Here is a 12460-nt window from a genome sequence, read left to right as displayed (position 1 = left end):
GACAAGGAGCGGGAGAAGAGGTGCACAGGACCACACACAGCATGGCCGTGAGACTGGGGAACACACTCACACAAACAGGCAATGACACTGACAGCCACCCCTTACGTGGGCAGTGGCAGGAAATCGGGCGCCTCCCAGGGCAGGAAAGGTCCGTTGGTGGCTACTGCCATTTGCCCACCCAGGAGCACCAGTTATGAGGCTATGTCCCAAAGGAAGTAACTCCTGCCAGTCCTATGCCGGCTGCCCAGGCAGTCCCACAGCACGCATGTGTCCCTGGGGCCACCATGCACTAAATGAGACTGAGCCAGCCCATGGCAGCAGCCCGAGCCCCACCTTCACCAAAATCACACTGAGATCAAGTGACACGTTCCTCTCTGTGCTGTACAGAGAAAGGGTCCATGGCTCAACTAAGTGATAATAACCCGTAATAACCCCAACAAGGCAGCTGGTATTTGGGACCCTCTTTAAGACACCTCACTGAGGGAGGCTGGAAAGGGAGGGAAGAATAAGGGGAGATACTGACTCTACTGAACTAAACCCCCAAAAGTTAAGGACTTTAAAATAAGCTCCAATACTGACACCTCCTCCCCGCCATACACATACACACCGGAGGAGAGGATGCAGCATATATTAATTCCAGGGTGTTGGGCTTGGGGTGGGGCACTGTGGTCTCCCTGTTTCTCCTGGAGACAGAGTGGGAGGGGAGCCAGCTTTAGGTCCTGTGGGGTTGGGGGGGCGTTTGTGTGGGCAGGGTGCAGGCCCAGGGAAGGGGGGGGTGAGGCTCAAAGCCAAGGTGGCCCAATTGGGAAGCAGGGAGGGGGTGGGTGGGTGTGTTTGTTTGCCAACAAGGTGAAATGCTGCTTGCAGCCTCCCCCTGTGCCAAGAGGCAGGTGGAGCCTCTCCGCTCAGGGGAGCAGGGATCCTCCTGCTGGGGCTGAGTGGGGAGTGCTCTGCCCCCACTACTCACCGTGCAAGGCAGGAGCTGGTGGGGGCACGGCCCGGGGGGCGGCAGCAGGGCAGGAGCAGCAGGGGCAGCGGTCGAGCCCGGGCTGCTCCTGGGCACACTCTCACTGTCCATCCCCAGCACTGCTGCTGTCACTGGATGAGGCAGCGCGTGAGATGTGGGCATGCGCTTGGGGGCGGGGGGGGGGGTGGCTGCTTGCTGCCCCCCCACTGCTGTCTCTCTGCTGCGATCCCCTCGCAGTGCCTCCCTGCTCACCTTCTTGGCCCCAACTGTTTTGGCCCCCTGCAGGAGGCAAATGGACTTTGGGTGTCTGATCAGTGTTTCGAAAACTGGACACCTGGCAACACTACCTCCCATGCTGCGTGCGTGGCAGACAGGGCTGGCTGCTGACACTCTTCCCCGCCCAGCTAATGGGCTCCCTGAGCCCCTCCCTCTCCTGCTATGGGAGCTGAGGGAGGAGCCAAGAGTCAGGCCTGGGTGAGAGAGACGGCTGCTGTTGTGGCCAGGGGGAAGCACTCGAGGGGGACTAGGACTGTCATAAATATAAAGGGAAGGGTAACCACCTTTCTGTGTACAGTGCTATAAAAATCCCTCCTGGCCAGAGGCAGAACCCTTTCACCTGTAAAGGGTTAAGAAGCTAAGATAACCTCGCTGGCACCTGACCAAAATGACCAATGAGGAGACAAGATACTTTCAAAGCTGGAAGGGCGGGGGACAAAGGGTCGGTCTGTGTGATGCTTTTGCCGGGAACAGATCAGGAATGCTCTTCATAACTCCTTGAGTTAGTAAGTAATCTAGCTAGAAATGTGTTAGATTTCCTTTTGTTTAATGGCTGGTAAAATAGCTGTGCTGAATGGAATGTATATTCCTGTTTTTGTGTTTTTTTGTAACTTAAGGTTTTGCCTAGAGGGATTCTCTATGTTTTGGATCTGATTACCCTGTAAGGTATTTACCATCCTGATTTTACAGAGGTGATTCTTTTACTTTAAAATTCTTCTTTTAAGAACCTGATTGCTTTTTCATTGTTCTTAAGATCCAAGGGTTTGGGTCTGTGTTCACCTATGCAAATTGGTGAGGATTTTTATCAAGCCTTCCCCAGGAAAAGGGGTGTAGGGCGTGGGGGGATATTTTGGGGAAAGACGTCTCCAAGTGGGCTCTTTCACTGTTCTTTGTTGAAACGCTTGGAGGTGGTAGCATAGGGTTCAAGGACAAGGCAAAGTTTGTACCTTGGGGAAGTTTTTAACCTAAGCTGGTAAGAATAAGCTTAGGGGGTCTTTCATGCAGATCCCCACATCTGTACCCTAGAGTTCAGAGTGGGGAAGGAACCTTGACAAGGAATTACAAAGGTTCTCAAAGCAGCCTGTCCCAGCCAGGCACATGACTCTCCACCCGCAGGAGCTGCCTGTTCCCTCAGCCTGGCCAGGTCACAGGCAAGAGCAGCTACTGAGTCCCACGCCACATCCTGCCCCAGCTGCCATTCCCCCTTGGGTGCTCAGGAAGCAGGGCAGACTGGGGAACAGCAGATTTCCCTTTTGGGCCTCCTCCTCACCCAGAACATGTTGGGCTCAGCTGAGAATCTGGCCCCACCCAGGCCACTTAAAAAGGGAGAGATTCCTGGCAATCTGGCTTGGCAGTTCTTTGTGTTGCCCTTACACACAGCTCTGAGAGCAAGCGCGCCGCACCTGGGTTTTGCTCTAACACAACTGTAAGAGGGGGAGCCACGGGCTTCTGGCAGCTTGTGCCCATCACACTATCCATATTGATGCAAATATGCAGTGTCCCGCTCTGTGGTAAAGGAAGTTGGCAGGGTTGGTCAGTAAGTTTGTACTGAGCCAGTGCCTGACCATGGGAGGCTGGTGCTGCTGGAGGTGCCATGTCCTGAATGAAGTGTAAGCCATGACCTTTCGTGGCCATCTGATGATCCCAAGACATTTTTTTTGTAACAGCTAAAGCCCTGGTGCCTGACCCAATTCCAGCTGGGTAACTCCAGCTTGTCTCTCTAAATTCTCTATGGCACTTGTTCACCTGTCCTAAATTCTTACTTTGCATTGCTGTTAATGTTGCTGTCCTCCAAACCGGAGGTGGCTTCAGCTCAGCAGCAGGTCAAGTGATCCTTGTTTGTAGCTGAGCTTGAAAAGTACATTGGGATCCTTTGGGCTGAGAGACGCTCATTCTTATTCCTGGACTTGACCTGAATGCTCATACCTTTCAGACAGCCACCTTGGTCCTTATCTTCTCAGAGCACCAGTAGGGTCAGGAAGCATACATATGACACTTGTTGATGGGCACTTGAGCACTGCTCTGAGAATTGTCACAGGAGTGATGAAGTCAGCACCTACAGTCTGGCTCCCCACCTTGTGCATACTTTCATAAAATCATAGAATATCAGGGTTGGAAGGGACCTCAGGAGGCCATCTAGCCCAAACCCCTGCTCAAAGCAGGACCAATCCCCAACTAAATCATCCCAGCCAGGGCTTTGTCAAGCCTGACCTTAAAAACCTCTAAGGAAGGAGATTCCACCACCTCCCTAGATAACTCATTCCTGTGCTTCACCACCCTCCTAGTGAAAAAGTTTTTCCTAATATCCAACCTAAATCTCCTCCACTGCAACTTGAGACTATTACTCCTTGTTCTGTCATCTGCTACTACTTAGAACAGCCTAGATCCATCCTCTTTGGAACCCCCTTTCAGGTAGTTGAAAGCAGCTATCAAATCCCCCCTCATTCTTCTCTTCTGCAGACTAAATACTTTACTACCATCCCTCTGAAGACAAGCAGCAATAATATGAGAATATGACCGTTATGATGTCATAAACCATTACAGCTAAGGGTAGCCTAGAATCCTCCTTACCTGTAAGGGGTTAAGAAGCTCAAATAACCTGGTTGGCACCTGACCAAAAGGACCAATGGGGAAAGAAGATACTTTCAAATCTTGGGGGAGGGGTGGGGGGGAAGGCTTTGTTTTTGTGTGTTCTCTTGGGAAGCAGAGAAGCATCAGGTCAGAAAACTCCTTCTTCTATATACCATCCTAAAAGTCTCTCATATTATAAAAATTGTAAGTAAAAGCCAGGCAAGTCGTGTTAGATTATCTGTTGTTCTCCTTGTGAATTTTTCCTTTGCTGGAGGGAGGTTTATTCCTATTTTTTGTAACTTTGAAACCAAGCCTAGAGGAAGTTCTGCTGTGTTTTTGAATCTTTTGTTACCCTGTAAAGTTATTTTCCATCCTGATTTTACAGAGGTGATTTTTACCTTTTTTTTAAATAAAATCCTTCTTTTAAGAACCTGACTGATTTCTCTATTGTCCTAAGACCCAGGGGTTTGGGTCTGTGATCACTTTGTAACCAATTGGTTAGGATATTATTCTCAAGCCTCCCCAGGAAAGGGGATATTTGGGGGGGATATTTTGGGGGAATAGGAACTCCAAGTGGTCCTTTCCCTGATCCTTTGTTAAATCAGTTGGTGGTGGTAGCGTACCCTACAAGGACAAAAGGAATTTGTGCCCTGGGGAAGTTTTAACCTAAGCTGGTAGAAATAAGCTTAGGGGGTCTTTAATGCGGGTCCCACATCTGTACTCTAGAGTTCAGAGTGGGGAAGGAACCCCTGACAAATGATAACTTGGACTTACCCATCTATGAAAATGCCACCTTAAGTACTTCTTAAGTACACCTTAAGCCCCTTCTGATTAGCTCTTAAAACCTTGGGATTGTCACCAAAAGACAAGTGGCAGAGGCTGTGGGCAAATAGCAGGTTCAAGAATCAAGACCTGATCACGAATCCTACAGCCCAATCACCTGGGTTCACCATGACACATAAGACCCAGGACTTCCCACAGGCACTGCAAATACCTACTACACAAATGGAATATGGACCTGTGGAACATCTAGTCACTGCTGGGAATTGGAGCTGTGGTTGGGTGTTGGAAAAAGGATTGGGAGGGCTTCAGCTAGCTCGGGGTGACATACTGGTAATGCTGGACACTTGCACTAAGTGTGCAGGCTTCCCCAGTTGAGTCCCATGTGAGACCCAGGTGCACTCTCCATTCACACAGGCAGTTTTCTGGCAGAGGGTCAAACCAGCAGAAAGGAGTTGGGCTGTGCATTCAGGTTCCACAAGGAACCTAAAGAAAACTGACAATAGCCATTTCTGAGCTAGCCCAGAACCATCCGAGCCTCTCCCACATGTGTAGCCACATTTCTCAGAGGCCCCTAGACTGTTCCAGGGTGATACTGCTGGGGTCAGAATAACGGGAGCTCTGTCCCTCTGGAAGGGCAGATCTCATTTACAATAGGGGGTGAAGTATCATGGCTTCCCGAGGCCCATGAGAAAGAACCAAGGAGCTTTGGAAAAGGGCAACGTTCAAATCCTTGCAGCAAGAGAACTGGCTGGCACATCTGGGGTCAGACATAGGGGGGGTGAGTGCCTGTTTCACACCAAGGAGGACGCAAATGCTCATGGATTTAAGAGCACAACTGTAAGAGTGCACAGCAGAACCTGTACAGACAGCTCTGACACAACAGGAGGATCACGCTAGCTGAGGAGAGACCTTGCTAAAGGGAAGGCCCGCATGAGGAATTTGCATCCTGTCCTGAAAAGGACTCCATGCTCTAGGTCAGGGTTTCTCAAACTTCATTGCACTGCGACCCCCTTCTGACAATAAAAACTACTACATGACCCTGGGAAGGGGAACCAAAGCCTGAGCAGCACTGCCCCAGGCGGGGGACAGGGGGAGAGAGCCAAAGCCCCGCCACCCCGAGAGGGGGTGGGGGTGGGTGGGTGGTAGGGGGACAAAGCTGAAGCTTGAGGGCTTCGGGGGACTGTAACTTGAGCCCAACTGCCTAGGGCTGAAGCTGAAGCCTGAGCCCCGCCACCCAGGGCTGAAGCAAGTCTTTGGCTCCCAGACTTTGGCTTCAGGCCCAGGCCCCAGCAAGTCTAACACTAGCCCTGGAGACCCCATTAAAACGGGGTTGTGACCCAGTTTGAGAACTGCTGCTCTAGGTACTATAACCCAACAGGATGTGCTGCTGCAGGAGGCTGACAATCAAATATAGCAGCAATAGTGGGTAAAAAAAAAGCTCAACAGAGTTTCTTGTATTGTTTTACTGGCAAGTCAGGCTGGTTCCCGGTTCCAACCGTTGTGGACATTCCAACGTAGGGAATTTGTAGTCCCTATCTACTGAAAAAAAGTGACCCCCTCCCCCAACCCTCTAACCACAGCCATTGAAACTAGTGATAGATTACTTACAGACACATTAGTAGCAATCAAACCTTCAGGGCATAACCCTAGCTACTCTCCCTTCCTTCCCCCAGCTAGTATTACACAGAGTTACAAAACTTGGGTTTTCCCCCTTCTTCTGCAGCATCAAGCCCTGGGTTTTCAAACTGGTAAGAACTAGACATGCCAGTTGGTCTCCTCTGCTGTGGCCATTCCGGTACTCTCCAGTCCTGCCTCAGAGGAGAGAATTCCATTGGAAAGATTTGGCCTATTCAGAGTAGAGAGTAGAACCTAAGTGCTAAAGCTTCATTCAAGTCCTGGAGGAGACCAGAATTCAACTGGTTTCCTTGCTCCATCAGTGGAGAATTTCTCTGCTTTTCATTCTCTCATTTCAGAAATGGAAATAGATATAAAAACAAAGTTAAAAATGATTTTATTTCCTCTTGTTACAAACACAGATGGACTCATTTATGAGCCTGAAATAAAGTTTTTTTTTTTTGCATACGGTGATCCCACATATCATTTAAAGGCGAAATCAGAGCAGCCTCATTCCCTATCCCCCAAACAGGATTTTATTCTGAGGGTCCAAAAATAATCTGGTAAGAATAGCCCTGCTGCATCCATTTTACAAACTTTCCAGGATGTGCTTCACAGTCCGTGACCTGCTGGGCCGCCTTTGCTGGCTTCAGTCAGGCCCCCTGAGTGCTGAGGTCTTTCTGGGGAGTCAATTGCAGGACTGGGTCTATGGATCTAGGGCTGGATTTGAAGCTTTAGGAAGTGCATGGGAGCTCAGCGTGTAAAGAGCCTGCTGTACCAGGCTCATGTCTTAATTACTGCCTTTCCAAGATAGAGAGTCCCAAATCTGGTCACTGTTGGGGATGGTGCTAGGGTGTCATGGGGTGAGTCGGCACAAAGCAGCTCTACCAGAGCTAGCAAGGGGGCAGCACTGCTTTAGACAAGGCACAGGCATTTTTACTATGGTGTGGCCTGCTCCCTGGTCAGCAAGGGATACACAAACGGAGTCCCTGATGCTCCCAGCTGGCTCTAGTCCATGGGGACTAGGACCTCTGCAGCTCTCATTTGAATACATGCTTCCCACAGTTGTTTAAAAGTGTTTTGCAAAATGTAATTGAAATTAAAACAAAACATCAAGTAAAACAGTTCTTAGGGTGATTTAAATATTTCCCTGCCATGACAGAAATACAGACATCAGCACTGCGCTGGAAATGGGAGCCAGAAAGTGACACTGATATGAAAGTGAACAGCAGGATTCAAAACAGTGATGAGGGCTATATAAATAAGAACCTGAATAGATTTGCTTTCACCATCTAAGGTGAGTGAAGGGAAAATAGAAAAACAGAGCATCAGGATGAAAAGGATGGTTAAAGGAAGTTCACTTTAATAATCCGAGGTATCAGTAACCCAGGGAAGGTGTGTTCTTAAGCAAGATGATGCTATTTTATCTTGGCTGTCCCTTCAAATAGAAACAAACTACTCAAGATTGAGGTGCCTAAATTAATGACTTGACCTCTGCAATTTAACCTGTGCAATCAACCCTTAAGGACTCTAGATTGGCTTCCAGTGTTCTTGCTGTCTGCTCTAGCACCAGTTATTTTCACAATGAGATTTGCAGTCCAAGTGTGGAAGCCACGCAGATGAGCTTAACAGAAAATTTAATGGTTAAGATACTTAAATATCACCAGAGTCTAGTACAATCCTTGAAACTCACACATCTTTAATCACAGGTTTCATCATACTTGCCAAGGGCCGGATCCCTTCAACGATCTGCGGTGTAAGAATGCTGGTAAAGGAAGGTTAATATAACTGCAAAGTAAATGCTTTTAACCAGATGTTCCTCATGGATTGTTACAGCATTCACCCTCAGCTGGTACGTCTGCAGACACCATTGTAAGCACTGGTGCAAAATACATGAGTACAAGGACTGGAATGAGGTGTCTGCGCCCCTTCCCCTCTCAGAAGGTAAACATTGGCAGCCACTGTCCTTGAAGGGGATGTCACTGAGTGGTTTTACTGAGCAGTTACAGGAATCTTGTGGCTAAATCCCCTTCAACCTGTGCAGAAAACGTATTCCTGAAAGTCAGCACCATTAGTCCTAAAATGTACAGTGCCATCAGCTGGGAAGTTTGAATGTGCTCTCTCAAGCACTCACAGAAAGCCACAGCAAACTTGCAAAATCCTACTTTGTAAAAGTAACCCCTGCCCCACCCCACTGCCCTGTCTCCTGTCATATCCCATTAGTTAGTGTGCCTGTAGGCTACCACCTTGGCTCTCCTGCCAGAGCTCAAACAGCCAGCGGGTACAAGGTCTAATGGCTAGTGTAAGCCACATCTTACAGTCACCAACATTCCAGGTACTCTTATTTGTAAATCAATGGACTAGGGTGATCAGATGAAACAGACAAAATATTGGGACACATGGGGGAAGCAAAAAAAAAAAAAAAAGGCGGCCAGAGTGAGTTACCGAAGCAAAAAACCAAAAAAACCAAACTGCCGGAGCAGCCAAAGCCTCAATATTGGGACAAATGGGCTTTGGTCGGGACGCGGGACAAAGAACTAAAAATCTGGATGTCTGGTCACCCTACAATGGACTCCCACTGCCTGCAGGAATTAGTCTGGAGCACTGGGAAAATGGCCACTGTGTAGCCAAAGACAGTGGTTCCCTGCTGTGGAGGTATTCACCTCTGCTGGTAGCTCTGTTTTTTGTAGCTGGTGCCCAGCTCCCCACCAATTTTAGAGGGGCATTTCTCTGCCCTGTTCTCATTCAGCTGTCTGGCCTGGTAACTTAGAATCACAGAATATCAGGGTTGGAAGGGACCTCAGGAGGTCATCTAGTCCAATCCCCTGCTCAAAGCAAGGCCATTCCCCAATTTTTTTTTTTTGCCCCAAATGGCCCCCTCAAGGATTGAACTCACAACCTTAGGTTTAGCAGGCCAATGCTCAAACCACTGAGCTATCCTTCCCCCCAAATGCAGCTTGGGCTACTCAAAGGCATTGGTCCCATGCTCCATTACAAACTAGGGGACAGACAAGTGAAAGGGACCCCATGAGATTGGAGAACCACTAGCATAAAATGAACATTCCATAACAGAAAGTACAAGAAATAGCTCAGCTGATTTCTTCTTGCTAGATTTGCCTAACTTGGATCAGGGCCAAGCTGCTCAGATACGGCATTTAGAAAATAAAATTCTCGTATTGCCTAAAATACATTGTAGTGACTCTAAACACACACAGGAGCTGACAGGGATACTGCCTCCATAGTACAGTTGCCAACTTTCACGTGGTAAAGAAGCACCCCGACTTCCACAATAAGTCAAAAATCAAGCTAATCCCATTTCAAAACCAGGCCAAAACAAGCCAATCCCTAAGAACCCCAACACTCTATGTGACTAGATCCCCCGGCATGCAGTCTGGGACTGTGGTGGGCCCGCTGTGCACCTCTGACTCTCTCCCCCCCTTGCCCCTGCTTGCTGGGAGCTGATCAAAAAAAAAAGAAGCAACAAGCTATAACAAGCAGCAAGTTACAAGCCAAACACGCAACAAGCTACCAGCCAAAAAACTAGCGAACAAGCAACTCACAAGCCAATTAAGTCAAAAACAAGCCCAATTTCTGTGTTTTTTTTTTTCACGGGTTTGGAATGTCTGCTCCATGGGAGCCCTATCCAGTTCTGTTCTAGACAAGCCCCATGTTGTAGCAGCAGCTAGGTGACAGACAGGACCTTTCCATGGGGAGCTAGGGCCACTCATGTCTGATCTCACGATTCACACCATGACAGATGATGCAGCAGTCACTCTCTGGCAAGTCAAAGGTGTTCCACAAGGTGCAGGTGAGGAAGTGCGCTGGCTCTTTAAAAAGCCACTGCGAACCAACACGCTCTGCTCACACTGGACACAAAGGAAGGTTTGTTGTTAAAACATTTTGTGTATTTTTCCCCAAATCTCCCTTTTAAGGAAGCGTCTGGTGTTTGTTTCCACAGATATTAAATTGCACATAGCTTGGCTTTCTCCAGGGACCAAATGATCCAAGGATAATGCTGGCTGCTGCGCTAGGAAGGGGACTTAGCATGCCAAGGGATGAAGCTTTTCTCAATCATGAGAGTGTTTGAAAAATGGTATTCACTTCCCACAAGGAGCTAGCACAAATTTCCCTAGCAAGGAATCAAATGGCAGGAATTCCCTTCTACTGGTGAGAAGAGTGCGTTCGCCTGGAGAGTGAGGAGCTGAAACAGACGGTGATATGTGGCATGGGATTCCAGGGCAATACATTCAGACTGAGCAGCCAGAGAGAGTTTGTAGTGGTGACAACTATTAGACTGGAATAATCCCCACCACGTCCTGTGCGCTGCAGGAAGTTAGACTGGGGGAATCCCAATGGTCACTTTAGTCTTAAAATCTAGCCCAAATCCAGTTCCTATTCTTTCTCCATGAGGGCAGCGGCTCTGCAAGCAGCAAAGCTGGTTTGGTTCTGCGGGGGAGGATTCCAGGGGGCCGTGCAGCGTGTGTCTGCTCTGGACAGTGCAGAACTCAGTTTTGCAGCGGTTCCTGCATGGAGTCACCCTTCTTGCCTGCAGGGGGAACCAGAGAGGCCAGGCCAGCTGTTCCTTTCTCCCATCCTGGCACTAAGTACAGAGCAGACTGTGAGCAGAATGGTTCACTGTGCACAGTTCCAGACAAAAGCTGCAGCCCTACCTCTGCACAGATACAGGACATGTCGGTTCTTGGGCACCCCATGTCTCGCTGCCCCTTCCACAGTTAAACTTGCCCTTTCTTCTCCTGCCCTGCTTGCTAACATGCTTGAGTGTAAATAAATAAATACTGCGACTCTGGACTTCTAGCAGAGCCTCCTTCCACAGAATCCCCAGGTCTCCATAAACAGCAGCTAATCAAACCTCGGCACCCCCTCCTCTGTGAGGTAGGGCAGGGGTTAGCCCCAATTTGCAAATGGGGAAACTGAAATACAGAGGTCAAGGAAGTTATTCCAGATCATACAGCAGGTAAGGCCCTGTCCTCCTGGCCCCAGCCCTGCTTGCTGGCCACCAGGCCATACTGCCACTCCCAGACATCACCACCCTTCTGCCCAGCTTCCTTCACCTGCCTGCCCTGTCCCTGCAGGATGGCCGTTCACTCGCCGTCATTCCCAGGCTGTCGTCAAACACTGCCCTGGGCCATCATGGGATGTATCAGACAGGGGAAGAGGCTGGGCAGGGTGCACCAGGAAGGCTGGGAAGGCAATGAGCAGGGCAGTATCACAGGGTTCTGATAAAACGTTCCATTTGAGGAGGCGTATCAATGCTGAGCCCTCTGCCGTTCTAGGAGTCCTGGAAAGGTCAGGTTAACTGCAAGTGGTAGGGCCTAGTGCTGGAGCTGGGGATCCCCAGCTGTTTAGCTAGTAATAGTGATAGTGGTGAAGGCTGCATTTGTATCACCAAACATTTCTGCCTCCTTGCTGGGGCTCAGGGACTGCAGCTGTGAGGCTTCTGGGAGCTACTGCAGTGATTCCATGAGTGCTCTCATAGGGTGGGCTGTCTCAGGGACGGTGGGAGCAGCACTATAGAAGGGGTTGGTCTGATTCCATTGCTGTTCTCGAAGGTACCGGGGTATGGAGGAGCTTTTGATATGCAGAATCCTGGTGTCCATCACTTCACAGTCTATCTGCATCATCACCTCGTAGTCCTGCCCATTTATCACATTCTCTGCAAAAGGAAAGGGCAGCGTTAGCACCTCAGCAGCATCTCCTTTCTGTTATGTTGGCCTGAAGTTTGGGAAAACCCTTTGAAACCAGGATATAAAGATACTTTCTAAGGCCTTTGGACCCAAAGAGTTTTTATAAACCATGTGCATGCAGCCAGCTCTGGGGTGTGTAAGGCCCAGGGAGTCTTGAATCTGGGCCTGCAGAGCTGTCAGGCAACAGACACCTCCATGCTACCCTCCAGCAGCAGCTATAACCAGCTCATGCCCCACTACCTACAACCTGCTGTGGACACAGACCAGGAAGTCCTGCCTCAAGGGGTCCAATAGACCACAGCTCTGTGGCTCTTGATTGGCTCCCTGCCGTACATAAGCCCAAGGGGATTCCAGGACGTGTCCCGGCAACAGTGGGGATCTCTTGTAGCTCCCATGACCTTCTGATTTTGATCTTGGCTTGATTTGGACTTTGCCTCCTGACCCCTGACTCAGACTCTGATCCTTGGTATCGAGCCCAGCCTGGAACCTGACTAAGAACTCCTCTGCTAGTCTCAGCCTCCAGTCTGATCCTGCTCTGACTGCC

At 49.3% G+C, this 12460-nt stretch overlaps 1 protein-coding gene across 11 annotated transcripts in view; it reads right to left on the bottom strand.

The window, feature by feature from the left end:
* ATF6 (activating transcription factor 6) overlaps positions 1 to 12460 on the bottom strand; it is a 386674-nt gene that overhangs the window by 30178 nt on the left and 344036 nt on the right. For 8 of the 11 annotated variants that reach the window (XM_037907733.2, XM_043552966.1, XM_043552967.1 and 5 more), the window contains one exon: positions 6592 to 11885. The exons of 2 other annotated variants lie outside the window; for them this stretch is intronic. In XM_037907733.2, coding sequence (XP_037763661.1) covers positions 11677 to 11885 — 209 coding nt within the window. In that variant the 3' untranslated portion in view covers positions 6592 to 11676. Of the gene's footprint in view, positions 1 to 6256; positions 6406 to 6591; positions 11886 to 12460 lie in introns of those variants that run through there. One more of the 11 variants, XM_043552975.1, reaches the window with a different exon arrangement.

The sequence above is a fragment of the Chelonia mydas genome, chromosome 8 (assembly GCF_015237465.2).
Source record: "Chelonia mydas isolate rCheMyd1 chromosome 8, rCheMyd1.pri.v2, whole genome shotgun sequence".
Taxonomy (NCBI): Eukaryota; Metazoa; Chordata; order Testudines; family Cheloniidae; genus Chelonia; species Chelonia mydas.
This window is presented reverse-complemented; position numbering and strand designations above follow the sequence as displayed.